The sequence below is a fragment of the Syngnathus leptorhynchus genome, chromosome 5, assembly GCF_054491065.1.
Source record: "Syngnathus leptorhynchus isolate UIUO chromosome 5, UIUO_Slep, whole genome shotgun sequence".
Lineage (NCBI taxonomy): Eukaryota > Metazoa > Chordata > Actinopteri > Syngnathiformes > Syngnathidae > Syngnathus > Syngnathus leptorhynchus.
This window is the reverse complement of record NC_141199.1, coordinates 16710355-16730720: the sequence shown is the minus strand read 5'-3', so window position 1 is coordinate 16730720 and position 20366 is coordinate 16710355. Positions and strand designations below refer to the sequence as shown.

The window sequence follows — 20366 nt, the reverse complement described above, 5'->3', positions numbered from 1 at the left end:
GATATCGGCCCGGTCTCAGTGTACTCAATCAAAACTCCAGTGCTGTATTACCGCAGCCATCCTGGTCAGGTATTTAATCATTTATGACGTCTGCATAATATAACTTTCATTTATTCAGTGTTTTTTTTTTTTTTTTTTTAAGTCACAAATGTGAAATAATTGAACCGGTACGCGCCCCCCCCCCCCCCCCCCCCCCCCTCCCCTGCAAAGGGCAGATTCCTGCGTGCGCGTCTCCGCCTTCTCGTGCGCGCGCTCGCAGCGCCATTGGTGGAGGACAGCCGTCCATCGTCGCCGCGCGCGCCCGCCCGCCTCCTGCGTTGGACAAGTATTCTCCTTTTTGGTGGCATCGTGGTTGGTCGTCGCGGGAGACTATCGGCGCTCAAGTGCCGTCCCCGCCCGGAACATTGGCCGGAACCGCATCATAACACTCCTCGAGGGGTCCCACGCACGGATTGGCCTACCCGGCGATGGCCAGCTCGCCTGCGGGTCGCGACGTCCGCCCAGAGTCGGCGGAGGCGAGCCGCCCGGAGCCTGCCTGCCTGGAGGCACAGAAATGGATCGAGGTAAGCGGACTCGACACGAGCCGTGGTTAGGGCGTTGGGAGTGGTGGGCTGGTGGTTGAGGGACGTGGATATAAATAAACACCCACTGCACCGGTGCACCGTCACCTGTTCCGTGGGGTGCGCGCGTGCGCGCGCGTCAGGTTACAGCACGAAAAGTTTGTCATCCCCCCACTCTTTTAATAAATGATAACGACTCACAAACTGAGTTAAAAAAAAAAAGCGTGTTTATTCCACGCCATCGGCAGTAACGCCCCCTTATTTCACGGTGGTTGCCATGGTGATGAAACCGGGCCAACGTTCACGCACCAGCAGCATTCGATGAAGATGATGATGATGCGGTGAGATTATCATGTGCATCATCCGCTTTTACTCTTGGTTTATAAATATATATTTATTAAGCCGAGTGATGAATCATGATCGTAACAGCAGTATGACCTATTTATTTTTTTCCCAAAATATTATTTACAGTAGTCCCTCGTGCGGTTAATTTGGTTCTATCTGCAAAAGTTTTTTTTATTTTTTTTTTAATTCGATCAACATTGGCCATCTTTTTAAAAATATTTAGTGGGACTGTACTTTCTTCTAAAAGTGCCTGAAGAATCATAAATCCAACTTTCAGATGCTGGCTTTTATTCATTCTTTGCATGGGATCTATTGCAACTTTCTTTTTGTTCATGTTCTTCAAAATTCAATCAGTCATATATGCACTAATGGTTCTCTGCATATTTAATATCTAATCTAGCCAGTCCCATCGCAGGCCGGCATGATTGCTGTACATTAGTGCAGAGGCGATCCAGTAAAGTGAAGGTCTCCCTCCCACTGTGACGCTTTGTTGTCCTCTGCTTTGGAATTGTGTGCAAGTTTATTTTCAGCATCTTCCAGGCTGCTTCTATTTGCAGTGCTCTTTTTTTTTCACACTCTCACAGGTGTGGATGACTCAGTGTATGGGCCGTGTAACGCTATTCGAAATGTGTGTACGAGACGCTCCTATTTTGAGTGATAGCATGGCAACACGACATGGCCAGATGTCAGTCTAGCTTCTAAAAGTGACAGTGTGGCGTCACGTCATTTCCACCCGACGGGAATTCGGCCAAACGAAAATATAACCGATGCAAATCATAAATTGCAGACTGATGTAGTTCCATTTCAGTCCTGTAGGGGAATATGTGTGTGTGTGGGGGGGGTCACCCTACAAATCCCTGTAATACCACACACACACTCAAACGTGCACGCCAGATGTCGCAGCCGTCCTCGGTGGCAGATTAACCGAGTCCCAGACAGCACGAGGCGTCTGCAAACAGAAAAAAAAAAAAGCAACACAGCAACACTGAGTGAAGGAAGCTATGCCAAAGAATGGTCGCCCGCACACACTTTGGCCTAAGGCGAAGGCTTTTACTGGACTTTGAATGTCACGTAGCGTTTAGTGCACTGTCACGCGTTCCTTTGATTTACACGGGAAATTCCAGATTTTAATTCAAATGAGAAATTGACACATTTTTGTCCCCCCTCCCCCCCGCCCGGGGGTCTATAAAAGCTCCTCCCTTTTTTTCCAGTTTCATTGACATTTAGTCAAACTATTCAAATCAATCACCCAATCATGCTTTTGCTACCCAAGCAGTTTGTTGTGTTTTTTGCTGGACTCAATTATTATAATTTTTTTTGTAAAGAAATTTCCAACCTCATCAAAGTGAATTTGCTAAAAATGGGGCCATGAGTGTGCGTAATGCGGCCACGGATGGCCCGAGCATTCAAATCAGCCTCAGAAACCAAGCGAAAGGTCTTGAGGGTATTTCAGCGCCAGTCGCCGAAATCCGAGCCCCTGTGGCCCTCATGGCAAATTACTCCGCTGTGACGTGTTGAATGGCAGCAGCAGCAGCAGCTTCCATTTAAACCCACGCCGTGTGTGTGTGTGTGTGTGTGTGTGTGTGTGTGTGTGTGTGTGTGTGTGTGTGTGTGTGTGTGTAAGGGTTAGTACCAGAAGTAGGCCAAAGTAGCACTGACTCGTCTTGTGCTCTGCTGTATCGCACAAAATGACGATTATGTTATTAGGCTATATTTTCATCATTTCGTGCATCCATTTTTTTTTTCCCCCGCTCCCACTGATTGTCCGGATCGAGGGTGAGCTGGAATTTTTCCCAGCTGACTTTTGGCAAGAGAAGCAGGGAATAGCTAAATCAATCTCATAAAATCCTCCAATGTTGGATGGTGACATCTTTTTGTGATGTAAATTACAGAATAGAAAAAGACAAATTCTTAATGAAGTCCATTCCTGACGTTGGTTTGTTACGGTGTTGGTTTGCTCCGTCACACTTTCTGGGTTGGAAATTTGTGCTGACGCGTGCGGATTAGCGGCACCGTTGTCATCAGCAAAAAAACAAAGGGATTATTTCCAGCATCCAGATGCGTGTAGATTTGAGGCTTTAATCTGGCACGATAGCTTCAGAGTGGACGGGTTTTTGATAAATCAGCATTTTTATACTGCTCACCGATGGAGCGATTGTCAAGTCTCACCTGTTTTCTGAATTCAGTCAGGCACAGCAAGTGGCAAAATGGCCGCCCCGTGAGCTGGATAAACTCGGGTGTCTTTTGCTGCTTAAAATGTCAATTACTATCAATTCCACATACAATATATTATATATGTAAAATGTATATCATTGATCACATTTTATAGATATTTAAAATTTCTGACTAGTAAGAGGTTAAAGCACCATAACGTAGATGCTAATTCGCCTCAGCATTAAGCTAGCAGACCGAAACCCCAAGTTATAGTTGTTTTAAGACACAAAGTGTAATTTTTTTTTGTCTCTTGCCTATTTTTGCAGTAAACTAGGAGTGACCTGATTAAGTCCCTGCTATCAAAGCTCATCATCCAATTTTTTTTTCCTCTCCCCATACTGCGCTCTCATTTTCTTCCCTGCATCCTACATACAAAACACAAGTCAACAAAAGTACACGCTGAGTACCTCTCTGTCTTTTTTGGCCAACTCAATAATGCATGAACATGCTGTTAATGTTTTAAAAGCCCCGAGTCAAAGCAACCATCGCAGATGTGAGCGGAAAGATGCCAGACAAAAAAAAAAAAAAAGAGTTGAGAAGAGGATGGCGTCGCCAATGGGAAACATCTGGAAATCTTATATAAGAGGGAAAGGGGAAGCGGACACAATAGGTCATATTTTTATGATTTGCGCACATGCGGGGGCTGACGAGCGACGCAGGCGTTAAAAAGTCATCTCATAAATCATCCAAGTCAGCAAGGACAACCGAGGCAGAAGCACATTCAACACCGTATGGATTTTGGAAGAGAAAATGGAAGGAAATCATTTTTATTTCTATATGTATTATGTGGATGAAAATGACTGCGATTGATTTCGCATCTTTCCTAACTTGCCATTTACTGTGTCCGACAGGCAGTCACAGGGAAGAGCTTTGGAGACAAGGACTTCCGCAGTGCCTTGGAGAACGGCATCCTGTTATGCGAGTAAGACCCATGACCTCATCACAGATGGCCACATCACACACACATCAAGCCCCTCTCTAACCTTGGCTATCTGTTGACCTCCCACCATCCTCATCCCTCCCCCACCCAGGCTTCTGAGTGCAATCAGGCCAGGTCTGGTCAAGAAGATCAACAGACTGCCCACCCCGATCGCTGGCCTGGTAAGGACAAACCCTCGAGGCCTCAGGAAAGTGGGGGGGAAAAAAATCTGCTCAAGAACTTCAAATTGTCCTCTTCTAGGACAATCTGTCAGTCTTCCTCCGGGGTTGCGAGGAGCTCGGCCTGAAAGGTTCACAGCTCTTTGACCCGGGAGATCTCCAGGACACCTCCATCCGAGCCAACCTCAAGTACAGAAAATGAACACGTGAAGATTTCTTGATTTATTTGGTCAAAGTGTTCAATAATCTTCTCTCCCCGACAGGGATTCGGACTGCAGCCGCAAACTGAAAAACGTGAGTCGTATCTTTTTCCCTCGTTGTAAACGTCCGATTCTAATCCTACGTGGGCGGTGCAGGTTCTCAACACCGTCTTCTGGCTCGCCAAAGCGGCCGGCGGCTGCGCATCCTATAGCGGACCCACGCTCGACCTCAAGGAATTTGAGGCTCTGCTGGCCAACATGAAGGTGGTGAGTGGGGGGGGGGGGGGGGGGGGACACTCTTTCAAATAGACACTGTTAAATATTCATTCATTTTGTCTTTTGTCGACGTGCGTGCAGGACAACGACGAGGCGGCTGACGGCTCGCAGAAGCGAAGCGTTCGAGACAGCGGTTACGACTGCTGGGACTCGGAGCGCAGCGATTCACTCTCGCCGCCCAGACACACTCGAGATAACTCTCTGGACAGGTCAGACAAACAAAAAAATGGATGCCGCAAAACAGCTACAATTAGCGCAAGGCCATCAGTTAGCTTGTTAGCTACAGAGTACTTAGTGACTTTTCCCACATTTGTAGCTTGATTGTGAAGTCCAACAATAAGACCGCAGTCATAGTGAGAGCCATTCATTCACGTCGTTAACAGTCCTTTTGTTTTATTGACAGTCTGGACTCGTTTGGCTCGCGTTCGCAGCACAGTCCTTCTCCCGATGTGGCCAACCGAAGCAACGTGGAAGGTTTGTTCCCGAAAGAAATATTTATTAGATGTAAATTTATGTTAGACTCAAGAATGTCAAAAAAAAAAGGGGGGGTTAGCTAGGTAGCTAGGTGGCTAACTAGGTAGCTAGGTTTGCGTTTTAACGCTTGACAATGGTCTTAGTGTCAGGAAGAGACGGCGACCCCGAGGCGGACGGCGGCAGGAGGCCCGACGTGCAAAAGGACGACATGTCAGCCCGGCGTGCGGCTAGCGGAGAGGCGCGCACCCCCGTCCTCTTCAACCAGTTCCTGCCCAACCGAAGCAACGCCGGCTTCTACGCCCTGAACGCGAAACGCAGACCTCACGCCGAGGATAGAGAGCAGCGAAGGTAATGTGGAATATTTCCAAGTCGACCGACTCGAGCTAACGTAGCACCAAACAGTCCCGCCGAGGGCAAAAAGAGCGTCACCTGGGCGGGGGATCACCAGAGCCAAAAGGAAATTTGTGAGCGGACCAGGATCGAAAGGTTGGAGAAGGCGGGCATCAAAGCGTTGCCCGCGACATTTCGCTACGGAAGGTTAGCGCTCGGAGTCTTGTGCTCGGCTTTGGTCTGCTGAGTTGTGAACCGTGGTGCGAAACGATGAGCTGATGAATGTGATTGGCTAGTGCTGTGGTGTGGGCGGGGCCTTGACTAACTGCTTGAGAAGCGCTGACTCGGTGGTTGTGGCAGCGGTTAGTCTTCTTTTACACAGATGCCATGCTAATGTGAGTGAGTTAGCGCTAGTTTGCTAGTCAGTTAACCTCAGTCAAATGTATTTCATTGTTTTTGTGAGTAGGCTTGCTTGCTTGCTTGCTAGGTGAGGTTTGGTTTTGGTTTTCGGGTCATCCGGATGGACCAAACGAAATCCGTGCACGTCACTAACGCTCGGCATCACGATGGACCTCTTGGCATCCCTGAAATGACTTGTTGCCATCCCATCTTCAACTCAGCCCTTCCTCCCCTTCCACCTCCCCCACTCCGGAGAGAGCGGCTTCCCCCAATATCATCCTCCGTCGGGATAACGACTTTTTGAACTCGCAAAAATCCGCTTGGGACTCGTCCTCGGACAGCGGAGGAGAGGCGGAGGGCCGGAAGGTACCGGACATTCGCAAAGATGACCTGGCTTCCCGACGGGCTCCTCGGGGCCCGGCCGTCCCCAAGGTGCATCAGTTTGTCGTGGCGACGCCGCTGCTGGAGTGCAGCAGTAAAGACCAGCAACGCTGGGAAGGCATCAGAAGATCCTCCCGTAAAACGCTCAAGGACATCAGGTTAGACCGTGTGTGCACGCGCGTGTGTGTTTCGACCATCGCCGTGCTGATTATTTTAATCCCGACGATTGGAAAGCGAGCTTCGGCAAATCCCCGACATCGTCACTCGCCAAAAAGAAGACGAAGAAGAGGAGGAGGATGAGCGTGAAGAAGAAGCCGAGGATGCGGCGAGGGTTAAAGCCAAACCCGACAAGCAGATGGACGACCTGGCTCTCAGGCGGGCTCAGACTAGGCCACGCCCACTCTGCCGAGACCGACCAATGAGCTTGACGTCGACCCCCATGAGCCAAGCTGATGTGCAGAAGTGGGAGAGGCTCAGGATGAGCGAACCCAGGTGCCCCCTCAAGCATGCGCAGGAAATGATCAATGTGTGTGTGTGCATGTCGGTGTGTGTGTCTTCCAGTTATCCAAAATAAAAGCTGTTCATATATGTATAAAAAAAAACAAAGCTAACCAACGTTAAAACATCCAAACAGTCCAGTCTAGTCGAGTGCCAAGAGATGCGAAAGAAATGGTAAATATAAATCTTTAAAAGCATGCCCCCTAGTGGCAACTTTAAACATCCTTTAGTTCCCCCTCGCTTGGCTCCTTTTCATCACGTTATTTATTCTCCTCATTATTGTGCACTTCATTGCCGTCTGACAGGCTCTGAAAGGGCAGCGAATGTGCCAGTCCTTGCTCTGGACGTGTATATCATCGTGTGTGTGTGTGTGTGTGTGTGTGTGTGTATGTGTGTGTGTGTGTGTGTGTGTTGCAAAGGAAAAAAAGAGGCGATTGTTGGCTGCGTGCTGAGTCTTTTGTTTTTTGTCCTCTTGTCGCTGATGTCATTAGATGGCACAGAGGAGGTTTTGTGCGCCTGAACAATCACGTGGAGAAAATGGCTAACATGCTAATAGTTGCAATGCTAACCTACACGATAGGAAATTGTCCTCCCGAGTATAAAAAGTGCTAAAGGGGCCTGATTAGGATTTTTAGATCCCGGGATCATGACCTGTTGTTAGTTTGGGACTCTTCTAAATGAGAACGGCTACAATGATAACGGTTGCTATGCTAACACATAGCAAGATAACGACTTCCTAGACTTTTTTCGGAGTTGCTCATTTCTTCTCCACTGTGTTATGTGTGTCTGTAGCGAGCCCGACCCGGTCCCCGTTTGTCAGGCTTGTCGGGAGAAAACCTACGCCGGCGGCAGACGGGGTCGCGTCAAGTCGGTGAGGTTCGGGGGCGTGACCGAGATGGGGCGGCCAATAGGCGTGCCCGACTCGGGGTTGCTAGGACCACTCCGCTCTCAGGCGACGGTTGCCGTGCCGACCATTGGCCTGGGCTCCCTGCTCTCAGAGCGGGAAGGCAGGTACAAACATGGCCGCTTGTACTGGTTTGGACTGAGGCCGATGATACGCTAGTTGGCTGGTTAGAGTGCTCGGTAGCAGGCTTTGGAATGCAACAATCTCCATTTGCTCATTTCACATTGTACCCTGTAATCGGGTGGTATTTCAGTCAGCTAAAATGTTAGCGTTGTTAGCATTTGGTAAGATTACAAAAAAAAGTGCTGTGGCAGTTCTATGAGTATTTCACATCCTACTTGGTCATTGAGAACTGTTGAGTTGCTGACATGCTAACAGGTGTAGTGCTAACATAATCGTAGATCGTAGCCAGAGCCTTCTAGGTGTTATTCACGTGTTCAAATGCTAACAAGATAACAGTTGTGATGCTAATGTACACAAATTGCTTTTGAATTTTACATCCTGCTCCGTGATCGGGTAATATCGTTAATTAAAATGTCTAAACCGCTAACATGCTAACGGTTGCGCTGCTGAAATATATCTGTGCCTGTTATCATTTGCGTGCTCAGTTTGGGCTACACGGCATTAGCGCCAACCGGTTTTAGAGCTTTATGTGACACCCTCACAGCCTCATAGATGGAGGACAACCCAGTCGAGTGACCTCACCCGGCTCTCCGGAGGCTCCTTGCTCTCCGGCCGAGCTGGACGCTCGTCTTGCTCAGTATGAGAGCAATTTGGAGGAGGAGGATAAAGAGGAGAAGATACCAGATATTCACAAAGATGACATGATGGCGAGGCGGACTGGAGTGTTCCATAAGCAAAGCGCTTCTTCGGCATCATATAGCCGCTTCCTGCCTCTGCCCGCCTCAAAATACAAGGTCCAGGTTACTGAGGAAGTGGACAAAAACATCAGGTGGGAATGTTCGGACCTGTCGACTAACCAGCTGGTCGGTGTGGAATTCAAACATCTCACTGGAAATGTTGTCATCAATTCCCATTGAAAGTAACCCACACAGTCATGAGAGCAAAAATGACGACGATGCAAATGAGCCACTTGCCAACCCGAAGAAGGACGACATGATGGCTCGCAGGAAGGGATGGCTCCAAAAACCCAGTCCGGCCTTCAGGCAGTTTCTACCGGTGCCGGGTGTGCTTCAAAACAACACCGTCCAAAGTTCTGCTACAAATCAGACAGCCAAGCGTGTGGAAAAAATGGCAAGCGAAAGGTATCTTTCGAGGTTTGCTTGTGGAGCTTGCGTCAAAGTTGCTAACTCGGACTCATACGGAAGCCTGGAAGTGCCAATGTTGAGGAAACATTTTTGAACGGGGTAGCTCGTTCTACCGTATTTGCTTAAAGTCGTCAAATGGATCAGAAAAACAAAGGCCAAATGCTAAAAAGGTAGCATTTTTGTTTTTGTTTTTAGCATTTAGCCTACGTTTTACCCAATAAGTCTGGCCGTGGTTTAGCGCTAGCATGTTTGTCTGAGGCGTGATGACAACCTAGCTTGGATTTGATTGCATTTGTCTTGCTCGGTGCTCAGCGGTGGCCTCCGACCTCTCGAAAACACGCCCGGGAAGGAGATTGTAGACGAGCAAAAACAGAAGACGGCAAATGTGACAAACTCTTCTCAACGGCGGCTGGATGATGTCCTCCCGCCTAGTGAGGAGGCGGGGTTAGGAAAGGTCAATAAGATGGCGGATCCGCCGACAACAAAAGCCTCCTGGGTGGGGGATGATGATCTACCGCCAATGATGTGAGACGCCTTCCCAATTTCAGAATGTGTTCAATTGACTTTCCAGTGCCCGAGATGTTCGGCCATCTTGGACCCGTCGCCTTCCCGTCTGGTTCACTTCATTTTGTCCTTCCAGGTTGAGCCGCCGAGTGGCTTTAATGTCCGGGGACTCCGAGTAAGTTTGACCACGCGGATATGGACGACTGCATGCTGACAATGACGACTTTTTTTTTTTGTACAGTTGAACCTCATTTTTGAAAACAGTTTTTTTTTTTAATCATGGGAATACGGTCAAAGTCAAATATTCGCAATGCGAGCCCGAAAGTAAAAAAAAAAAAATTTGAATTTAGATCCCCTTCAAAAAAAACTCAGAGGTTCCACTGTATTACTGTATCATGGCTGCTAAAGCTAACATGCACCGCTAACCTTTAGCTTTTTACTGTCATCGTTTTATTTTTGTATTGAATTCAACTTTGCTAGCTTGTCTCCATTAACAACACTCTTCATGTTTGCAGTTTGTCCTTTTCCTTTGCCTCCCACGATTCATTGATCACTTGTCTCTTAGCGGTGATCAGTCTTACAAAGGTGGACTTTTCCCATTCAGGAGCGTGAGCATGAGCGACATGGTGGACCAGGACGAGGCGGGGCACCTGCCGCAGCTCAGCCTGTCGCGTTACGAGCGCATGCACGAGCAGTACGACAACTTCCAAGACGAGGACGACCAGTGGCAAAGTGTAAGAGATTTCGACGCCGTCTTTGCTCGGTTCTGCATAGCGACCTTTTTTTTTTTTTGATGCTGCAGGACTTAGCCCGTTGGAAGAACCGCCGCCGCTGCGCCTCGCAAGAGCTGATCAAGAAGGAAGAGGAGAGGAAGAGGATGGAGAAGATGAATGGGGAGGCAGGCGACAAGAGGAAGAGCATCAAGACCTACAAGGAGATTGTGGAGGACAAGTAAGTGTCATCCCTCAAAGGATTTGGACTTTGATGGCTTTGAAAATATCGTGTTCCCAGGGAGCGACGAGAGGCGGAGCTGTGCGAGGCGTATCGCAGTGTGGCCACGCCAGAGGAGGCGGCCATGGTTCTGCAACGCTACGCTCTCCGTTTCACCATCAGCGACGCCACGCTGGACTTCCTAAACCTGCCCCGCCCCGCCGCAAACCCCGACGCGGCCCCCAAAACCGTTTGTGAAGACCCCGAGCCGGAATCAACACAGCGGAAGACTTGTGAAGACTTACACAGGAGGGCGGAAAAGTAAGACGTTCAAATTGCCGGCCCCTCCCCCCACCCGGTGTACTCATCCAATCACGCCACTTTCCTCCTCCAGAGATCCACCAACCTCAGAACCTCCTCCATCCCCGGAAAGCCACCAATCTCCGGCCCCGGCGTCTCCCAGCAAACCAGAAGCAGCGACCAAAGCAGATGCAGAACCTCGACCTAAACTTCCAAAACCTAAACCCTCTCCAAAGCCCGCGCTTCCCTCCACGGCGGCGCCGCCGCCCGTCAAACCCGTCCCCCTGCTGGCGGCCAAGCCTTATCGCCAGCCGAGCAGCACACACGGAGTCAAGGTATGGAAATGAGAGATTATTACAGCGCCCTCTAGTGGATTTTCTCAGTCACTGCTGCACCTATCCATAATACAAAATAGCCACTGCTCACCCACTGGCTCCCATTTTGATTTGTCTGCGTGTCTGTCTGTCATTAAGATGGACGGCCTGGTGCGTGTGAACGGCGACACGGAAACTTCGCCGCTGCGTTCGCCGTCCGAGAAGAACGTCGTGGTCACGCAAGGCGAGAAGGAGACAACTTCTACGTCGCCTCCTCCCCAGCCGGCCACGGCTTCCTCGTCTTCCTCCTCCTCCTCGGCTTCCTCGTCCTCCACCATCAGCTCGTTGTTCAGCGGGAGGAACTGCGTCACCAAGACCACCATCGTTACCGAACTGACTCGGACGCTGGTGGAACCGCACGCCGCTGACGTCGACAGCCACAGCCAGGTGACTTCCTGTTTATGTCTGCTCGCAGATTGTAAACATCTCACTGTTCATTCATGAATATAATTCAGATTTGATTTTCAGGTGAGCGTTGAGAAACCGGCAGAGGGAAAGCCGTTTTTGTCGTCGTCATCGTCGACTTCGATAACCAGCGCGCATTGTCCCAGTGTTTCGGGTATGACGCCAAAACGGTGGGCTAACAATGACGGGCGGCCAAAATGACCGTGTGTGTTTTTCCTCGGCAGATGGCCAAGACGAGAGCAGCGTGAGCGTGAGTTCACCCGTCAACTTGTCGTCCTTCGCTCCGCTTTTCCTTCATCCGTCAATCGGACCTCCTGTTTTGTTCAGCCCTCGTCCGCTTGTCCTCTGACCTTTCCTCTCTTTCCGTCCTTTTGCTGTCTCGACATGTTGTGCGTGTGTCTTTGTGTGTGTGTGTGTGATTGTGGGGTGGGGGTAGATTGAGACCCCCATGTTGAACTTGGCTAAGCGTGTTAATCACTGGGTCTGGGACCCCAATGAGGAGCGTAAGCGCGTGGAAAGGTGGCAGCAGGAGCAGGAGCGCTTCCTAAAGGTACCCCCGGTGGTCATTTGTGGGTGGGAGGGGGAGTGTTGCCATGGTTACTAATTGATCATGGCTCATTTAGTTATACTCATGGGACAGCTAAATAGGTACACCCATCCATCTCCAGCATGCTCTCATAGACGGTCTTGCACTTGATGGACAATTTTGGTTTCGATGGGAGTGACGGTGACTCTGACATTGTTCTGCTCAAAAGGAGCAGTACCAGAAGGAGCAGGAGAAGCTGAAGAAAGAGTGGGAGAAAGCGCAACTGGAAGTACAGGAAGAGGAACGCAAGCACAACGAAGAGGTACGGCCTGATGGAGAACATTCCACGCCTGAAAAGAAATCCTCCAATAACTTCACACGCTTCTTCAGGAGAGGAAGATCTTGGAAGAAACCGTAGCGCCCCTCAGTCCCTGCGGGAGGACTACGTCGCCACCTGCTGGTGACGAAATAATGAGCGGCCAGAAAGACACCAAAGGAAATGAAGAGCAGCATGCGTCCAGGCTGCAATTTTTGCAAGGTGAGACTCATTTTCAAAAAAAACACATCAAAATAAACTCCACTTTAATTTGTTTGTGTCTTCTAGACGCCGTCTACGATTCCAAGCCAGCCAAGAAGTCCGAAATATGGAAGACGGCCTCTCTGGACCGGAACACACAACCGAACGCACCGCAAGGTGTTAAAAGGTATTTTCCGACTGTGTGTAAATATTCGGACAAACGTGAATTCATTATCTCGCGAAACTTGTCGGAATCCGGCCGCCGATTGATATATGACGCAAATAAACAACAGGTGCGATTCCCACGATGGCATCGCCGGAACGCAGCAGCCGTCTTCACCTTTACCTCCGTCGCCCAGCAGGTAGGAAAACAAATCCGTGTGTAAAAACGTGACAAGAAGACATTTGTGTCACGTATTGCAGGTGCGTTAGCGGCAAGAGGCAATGCTCCGGTTGTTCTCAGCCGCTAGGAAAAGGAGCGGCCATGATTATCGAAACGCTCGGACTCTACTTCCACACGCGGTGTTTCAAAGTGCGTACGACAATGTGTGTCTCTACATGGACAATAATATCATTTCATAAAATGTACTTGCCTTCAGTGCGGCCTGTGTGAGGGGCAGCTCGGCGATGCCACCACTGGGACGGACGTGAGGATCCGGAATGGGCTGCTGAGCTGTCACCACTGCTACTTGGCATCCAGAGGTGATTGGAGAGTAAAGTGTACAATCATTTTTTTGCCACTAGAGGGCAGCAGCGAATTTCACAACTGCTGTTTTTTTTTTTTTTTTTTTGCAGGCCAAGGACAGCCCACCACACTATGATGATCTAACGCCCCCCCCCTCTCCCGACAAACAATCCTCATCATATAACTTGACTCAAATATGGATGACAACTCAAAACATACTCCATAGTTTGTTTGTAAGCATGACCAGCATATTTATGACTAGACAAGCACAATAAATCAACTGGAATAATACGTGCAGTGACCCTATTGCAATATAGTGTGGCTTCACTGTACTAAAAGTAATAATAATAATAATAATAATACACAGTATACACTACAAAACTGTAACATAGTTAGCGTGACCGTTTTGATGCCTTACCTTCTCTCCCATCTTTGTTTTGACACTTTTGCATGAACAATAAGTTATTGCAAGTATGAGTTTGTCATGCAGTTCTGCAACATTTAAGTTTGTTGTACGTCTTTGTCCATTTGCATGTTATGGCTTTGAGCTCTTTTCCCTTTAAGCCGTTTCAACCAGTGCCTTAATTCAGTGTGTGTGTGTGTGTGGTGGGGGGGGGGGTTACATATGGACCTCAAAAAGTGTGTGTGTGTTGTGACATGAAGTGTAAAATTCCATACCAGCAAGCAAAGCGAGCGGATCATCCTGTTCTCTCTTATGGAGCGTAAACCAATGACACGTATGTAATACCTGCTGCTTCCCTCTTTATTATTTCATAACATCCTATCATGCAAGTGTTTCATCTGGCCGAGGAATGCCCTGCTCGTCATATTTTATAGCCACTGTATGTTTGTCAATAAAGAAACGAAAAAAAGTTGTACTTGATTTTATGTCTGATTTCTTTTCTTTTTTTTTTGTATGCAGCTGTGGGAGTTTTTAAAATGCTCTACAAATAAAGTTGAGTTCATATCATTTTAGAAACAACTGTTTGGACAAGGCACGATTATTTTATATCTTTTTTTAAGGTAATTTTGTACTATATAATTAATGCAAAAAGAAATGAAAAATATGTTCGTCCAGAGTAATTACGTGGATTATAATAAATCGGGAATTTTAATGACGTAAAATAATGTATTTTTGCGGGATTCATTCTTTTTGATCATTTGTTATGATGACTAAATATAATAGAATATGTTTAAATATTTGGCGCGTTTTGAGAACATAAATATAGCGGAAGTGTGATACGTCACGTGACAGACATCGGTGAGTGCTGCATTTTGGTAGGCACCGGTTTTGCTCGGTTTAAAACTCATTATTAGGACATATACATTTACTTTCACCCAAACTGTAGCAAAATGTGTCATGTGTATCTTGTTACTAAATTCAGCCATCATTAACAAAGCTAGAATTGACGTTAGTGTCCGGAATCGCAAACTTTTTTTTATTTTTTTTCCGTTGTGTTAGTCATGTGATGATGTTATCCTACGGAAAGCTGGAGGCGCCAAAATAGCTTAGCGTGCATTTGCAATCGTTAGCTTTTATTTCGCTACTTACTTAGAGTTTGTAATGTGTCGTTCCTTCTTCGAAAAGGGGGCAAATTTTAAAGTAAAATGGAGTCTGGGGGTGCTTTTTATGCTGTACGTACCCAATAATTTGTATCACTTGATCGCCTCTTTGCTCATAATATCGTATGAGCCAAAGAAGCTAGCATGGTTTGTGTGTTGTTTTCAGTATGTCCTCGCTATATTCAAAAATGGCACATCACATTACGACTTGTTTGAATTTTATCTGCCAAAGAATGATATGCATATAAAACGATATTTGTCACAGAAGTAATAAATCTGTCTGCAAGTTATTGGCTGATAAATTGAATAGACTCACTTTATGGACTGAACTAATACATTTGTCTTATTAACTACATAGGAGAAGAAAGTTTGACAAATTACTGCTTTTGCATTTGCTGTAAAACGCACTTATTCTCATTTTTGTGGTCTTTCTATAAAATAACAAAAATGAGTTGTTTAAATAGGTATTGGTCTCAACAAAGTAAGTTGAAGTGATACATCTGGAGAGACAACCTTTGTTGAATATGTTTGGGAGCACCTCAATTTAATCTGGATTGTTCTAGAAATTAAGTCATTGTTTTGTAGCAGGCAGGCTCTTCGGTGGACATGACTCGCAGCGAGGAGGATTCCCTGGTGGACGGGCCACTCATTTCAGCAGATGCCCTCCACGCCGCCATCAGGAGAGAATTTCACGGCGTGCCCACCGCGTGCCACGCCATCCTCCTGTCTCTGCTACATGTATGGACAGAAACACACAAACACGTTCCAAATCAAAATGTCTTCTTACATTACTAGAATGAAGTACGAAATTTCTCATTCCATACTTTTGTTGTTGTTTTTTTACGCATCACTCCTGGGCAAAGCTTTTTGACGCAAACACCACAGCGAACCTCGCATCAACAACATATTTGAACACGAATGGTGTCGCAACACATACAGACAAGCATTCGAGAATTTTGTGGGGTTAAAAAGGGGCTTCTCAAGTCATGTGTCCTTCCAGGTGGCGTACGTGGTTCTGTCTGTGTGCGTGGCCTTGCTGTGCGTGTTAAAGCTTGGCCAGGAGGAGGCGTGCCTCAGCATCCTAGGGTCCGTGCGGGGTGACAGCGCGGTGGTCTTCGGCAAGGCGGCCCTCTGGGTGCTGGTTCTGGTGTTCACCCGCTGCGCCCAGTACCACCACAGCCGGGCCCGCAACCGAGGCTACCTGCGTTTCTACAGAAGCACCGGCACGCTCAAGGAGCTTCCTCTCGCCGTGCACTCCGCAGGTAAATGGCCTGCCGTGCCACGCCGTAGACGCTAGGTGGAGCTCTAAGCATGGTCTACCTGTACACGCAGGGAATGTAATGCTATTGGTCGTCATGGCGGCACGGTTGCCGGTTGATGTGCACACCTACCTGTTGATCGGCGTCTTGGCCTTGGAGCTTCTTGTGGTGTTGCCCTGCCTCATCTACTATACAGGTAAACATTTGGAGCAGAGAGAAAAACTTTTGGTTTGTACTCAAAACTACCACAAGGGGGAGCTACGGTGGTACCACCTTTTGTAGGTAAAATAGTTACTAACGGGATTTCATAAGCAGCTTGAAGAAAGACACCCTGTTCGATCTCATTGCTAACTAACACACACATAAACACACACACACACACACACACAGCAGCCCCCCACACAATGTGCGAGGCCATTGGCATGACAATAGCCGCCCTGCCCTTTTCAAACCCGACGGCATGACAATCGAGCATTCTGCTTCGTCCTCCCTCCCTCCCTCCATCCATCCCGCAAGTGATCTGCTGATCTTTCACTTTGGCTCACGCACACACACCATTCCGAGCCTGGAGTCACCGTCGGTCCCATTCACACCGTGAGGTGAAGAAGAAGGAAGATTGCAGTTACCGAGTGTCTGATAGGATATTGATGGGGTAGATAGTCTTATTGAAAGGAAATCCATATTAAAGGCCTATTTTGGCTGCCACGGGGCACAGATGGCGAGATACCACACACACACACATGCAGGTGAAGATAAGGTATTAGTGTTTAGCCTAGCCACAGGCTGGCTAGCCCTCGGCCACTCCGCCCTCACACACACACACACACACACACACATTGTCCCTACGTTTAGTGTTTGTGGAGGTCACTATGTGCCACATTCCCGCTTGGATCAGTGTAGTGAGTCGCGACGCAGAGCCAAGTCCCCCCCCACCACCCCCTCGCCACAAAAAAAAAAAAGCAAATGTGGATTTAGGATATTTAGCTTTCAAGGATGAACTTAAAGATGCAGTGTAACCTCTATAGGAGGAGGAGGAGGACAAGCCTGCAGTCATATGAAGTCCATACAGGAAGGCCTCGTTCCACTTCTCTTTGAAGTGCATGCTGGATTGTGAGTGGGAGTGTTTGCGTGAGATTGTGTGTGTTATTTTGGGGGGCTCTGCGCTACGTTTCGGGCCTCTCATTTCAACATGAATGCGGCCCACGCGCTCCACGCACATCAAAGCCGCTCCTCGGCTTTCAAAGGCTCGCTCGCTGCTTCGCGCATCTCGGCTGCAAAACCGCTACAGGGCACGTGCTGGCTATGCCATGCAAAAAAAAAAAAAAAAAAAACACAATAGCATGCCACTTGGCAGCTTGCACAAGCTAGGCTAACGTAGCAGTCAATGTCGGTTTTACTTTAAGCGCCGCGAATTGCTAACAGTCGTTGCTAGCATCTGCGGACTGCCGCTTTAGCCGCAAACGTGAGAGAGCATTAGCTTTTAGCTCGTTGCGCCTCGCCGTAATCACCGTGAAAAGCACACGACCGATTGCTCCCCGTCAGGTCGCCGACCCGGGTACGGTCTGAGCACCGTCCGTCTTGTCCGTGCGCTCTCGTGTGACAGCAAGCGACAGAGAGAGAGAGAGAAAGCGAAACTGACACGGAGGTGCGAAATGCGCCACCTCCTTTCAACCGCTCCTTCCATCTATTCGTCCATCCATCATCCATCTTGTTTGACCGTTTTCGGCATGGAGTCATGTTTTGATCCCACCATTTATTGAGTATCGAGTCGAGAGGCGATTTCTCCTATCACGGAGCGGCAACATTTATTGGCAAAACGAACCCATCAAACATGATAAATACACTCCATGAATGTTTTGGGGAATAGTACTGGAGGTGTGTCATTCCACAAATCAATAAATGCAGCAGCATCAAACCATTGTGTTGCGCTTTGTTAAATGCTACTCACATACCGCTTGTATTTACACACACACACACACACACACACACACACACACACACACACACACACACACACACACACACACACACACACACGTGTATTTAGGGCCTCATTATGCAGGAATGCTCAGTATTTCTTTGGATTGTGTCGATGCTGCGCCGGAGTAAAGCAAAGGTTGCGCTCTTTAGAATCTCCTTGACAATTTCCTCCGACTAATGACGCTTATCAATACCCGCTACCCCCGAAGGCACTCGCACCGCCATCATCTTAGCGAGCTAGCTAGCTATGTCGTCTCCCTGAAATCAGCTCAGTGCCACGCCTGTGAATATTCCCATTCATCCGAGGACGACGTTAGCCTAGCACAAGCTAGCGTAGAGTTATGGATATCGGAACAAAAATGCAAAGCGTTGTGGGCATTAGCCTGCAAGCTAGCTGGTGGCTAGCGTCTCCTGTTGTGGCATTGAAAGCTCAATTGATTGACATGTATTTTCATAAGAATTTGATTTTGTGACACACTGACGCATATTCTGCCTTCTCCTGCGGCGACCACCCCGATGCTCCACACCTTGCCCCCCCCCCCCCCCCCCCCCGAGTAAAGGTATATGTTTAGGGCGTGAGAATTGGAGCTTTAAGTGCAGGATATGGCGGCCCATAAGAGCTAAGTGCGGGTTATAACGGCCCATGTGTGTGCGTGTCCAGGGAATGGCAGCCTTTAAAAGGGGAAGAAGAGAAAAAAAAAAAAAAAGCAGCGGCTGTGCACTTTCCCACCTGCATCATTATGGCGGCTGAGAAACTCTCACTGTTAGCTTACGTCTTTGTTTTTCGGGACCAAAAGGACAATCGAGCAGCACACACTGTATGTTGTGACTGAGCAAGATTGACTTGACCTTTGACCTACTTAGTTCTTGCCACAGTTCCCCCGCTGAAAAAAAAAAAAAAAGAATTGACAAAATGTCATCTGCTTTTACTTCCTCCAGTCAAAGTGAGCATCTTCAACACGAAGCGAGCGGCGCCCGACGTCAGCCAGGAAGAACACTCGCACAACTTCGACGTCGCTAGTTTACCCACGGAGACGGGATTCCGGTAGGTGCCACACACGCACACACAAACATTATTGACACTGTAAAAGTGGTCTCCGCCATGTTTGTTGACACACAAGTTAACAGTGGAGGGAACCATGTTAAAAGCTGCCCCCTGCCCCCCGAGCAGCCACCAAAAATTTTACTGCCATGTCGGAAACTGGGGCTAGTTCTTTCAAGCGACCCTAAAAACGTTTCTCAAAGTTTGACAAAAAGGTCCTCGTTTTGTAGCGTTCATGTGTATGTGTGTTTCAGAGAGGGTTCTTGCCTGGAGGAGGTGGTGGAGAAGCAGGCGGATCTGATCGAGTACCTGAAGCAGCACAACAGCTCGCTGAGCAGGAGGCTGCTCAACCTCACCGCCCAGCACTGAAAAGGTCAGACTCGGAAAAGACGGATGGAGCAATGTGGTGGGGGGGTGGGGAGGGGCTGCTGCATTGAAAATGGACGACGTTTAAAGAGGCGTCGCGGGTCACAGGTGAAGTCAAAGTTGGGGGGGGGGGCGTTATCAATGAGCAGTCCCAGGAAAGCTGCTACTCGGCTTTTTTTAAAGGAGGATTTGAAACTATATATATATATAAATACTGTGCTACGCCTCGTGTATTTTTGTACAAAGCAGTGCTTGCTGATTATTATTTTTTTAGGACCTTGAGCATTTTTTTTTGTGGTCATTGTCTGTTTTTTTTTTTTTTACCACGACTTTGACCATATGACCCTCGGCCGTGCAGATTTCGTGATTATTTACGGCGGCGGGGATCCTCACATACAGCGGGAGCTTCTTGCCGGTTATTGTTTTCCCCAATTCTTTTTCTTTTTGTCCCCTTCAGCCACTCATTTGTATTTTTCTTTTAAACTTTGAAAACATATTTATTTTACATGGCAGTTCGAATGAATGTTGATTGTTTTTGCTATTTGTGGTCAGTCCGGGTCTCTGTGCTCCAGTTCTGTGTATTGCATATTCCATTTTAACAGTCTAATATCTGCAATGTTATTCGTTCTCGTGACAATTTGCACTCGACTGTGCTTGACTTTTGATTCGACGTGTTGAGATGTGTACAATAAATACCACAGAATTACATCTTTGTTTTTAACTTTTTTCAAGAATCATTTTAGCTTACTATACACTTCAAAATACTTTTCTGTGGATTTGTCATTTGAACTTTCACGTTTCATGAAACACTGTAAAAACATGGACTGCAACTTTTTTACTTTGGCAATACATCACCCAGCTCTTGACGACACACGCACACACACACAATGATAAATCCAGAAACAATACACTTGAAAAAAAAATTTATTAAAAGGAATAAAAATGTATTCAATAAACATTTGAAGTGC

At 47.7% G+C, this 20366-nt stretch overlaps 2 protein-coding genes across 8 annotated transcripts; both read left to right on the top strand.

Annotated features, from left to right (window-relative positions):
* Positions 1–292: 292 nt before the first annotated feature.
* On the top strand, positions 293–14041 carry LOC147057322 (LIM and calponin homology domains-containing protein 1-like). The gene is made up of 32 exons (XM_085911945.1): positions 293–563; positions 3971–4041; positions 4151–4220; positions 4300–4406; positions 4481–4511; positions 4574–4684; positions 4775–4902; positions 5097–5167; positions 5311–5515; positions 5570–5704; positions 6118–6435; positions 6512–6769; positions 7568–7786; positions 8347–8637; positions 8699–8944; positions 9260–9472; positions 9588–9626; positions 10056–10185; positions 10254–10402; positions 10463–10702; positions 10776–11016; positions 11155–11442; positions 11524–11614; positions 11685–11710; positions 11897–12010; positions 12216–12308; positions 12377–12524; positions 12591–12690; positions 12797–12865; positions 12927–13035; positions 13103–13205; positions 13299–14041. The coding sequence occupies exons 1-32, from the start codon at positions 468–470 to the stop codon at positions 13322–13324; spliced, it is 4536 nt and encodes a 1511-aa protein (XP_085768071.1). The 5' UTR covers positions 293–467; the 3' UTR covers positions 13325–14041.
* A 381-nt stretch (positions 14042–14422) lies between these two features.
* Positions 14423–20331, top strand: tmem192 (transmembrane protein 192). Of its 7 annotated transcripts, XM_085912207.1 has the most exons (7): positions 14510–14823; positions 15337–15489; positions 15752–16013; positions 16084–16206; positions 18930–19035; positions 19287–19405; positions 19757–20331. In XM_085912207.1, the coding sequence occupies exons 1-6, from the start codon at positions 14797–14799 to the stop codon at positions 19399–19401; spliced, it is 786 nt and encodes a 261-aa protein (XP_085768333.1). In that variant the 5' UTR covers positions 14510–14796; the 3' UTR covers positions 19402–19405; positions 19757–20331. The 7 variants fall into 7 exon arrangements, with proteins under 7 accessions (XP_085768339.1, XP_085768337.1, XP_085768338.1 ...); XM_085912213.1 differs by lacking the exon at positions 14510–14823 and adding an exon at positions 14423–14449 and having other exon boundaries at positions 15340–15489; positions 19287–20324; XM_085912211.1 differs by lacking the exon at positions 14510–14823 and adding an exon at positions 14429–14466 and having other exon boundaries at positions 19287–20324.
* Positions 20332–20366: the final 35 nt, after the last annotated feature.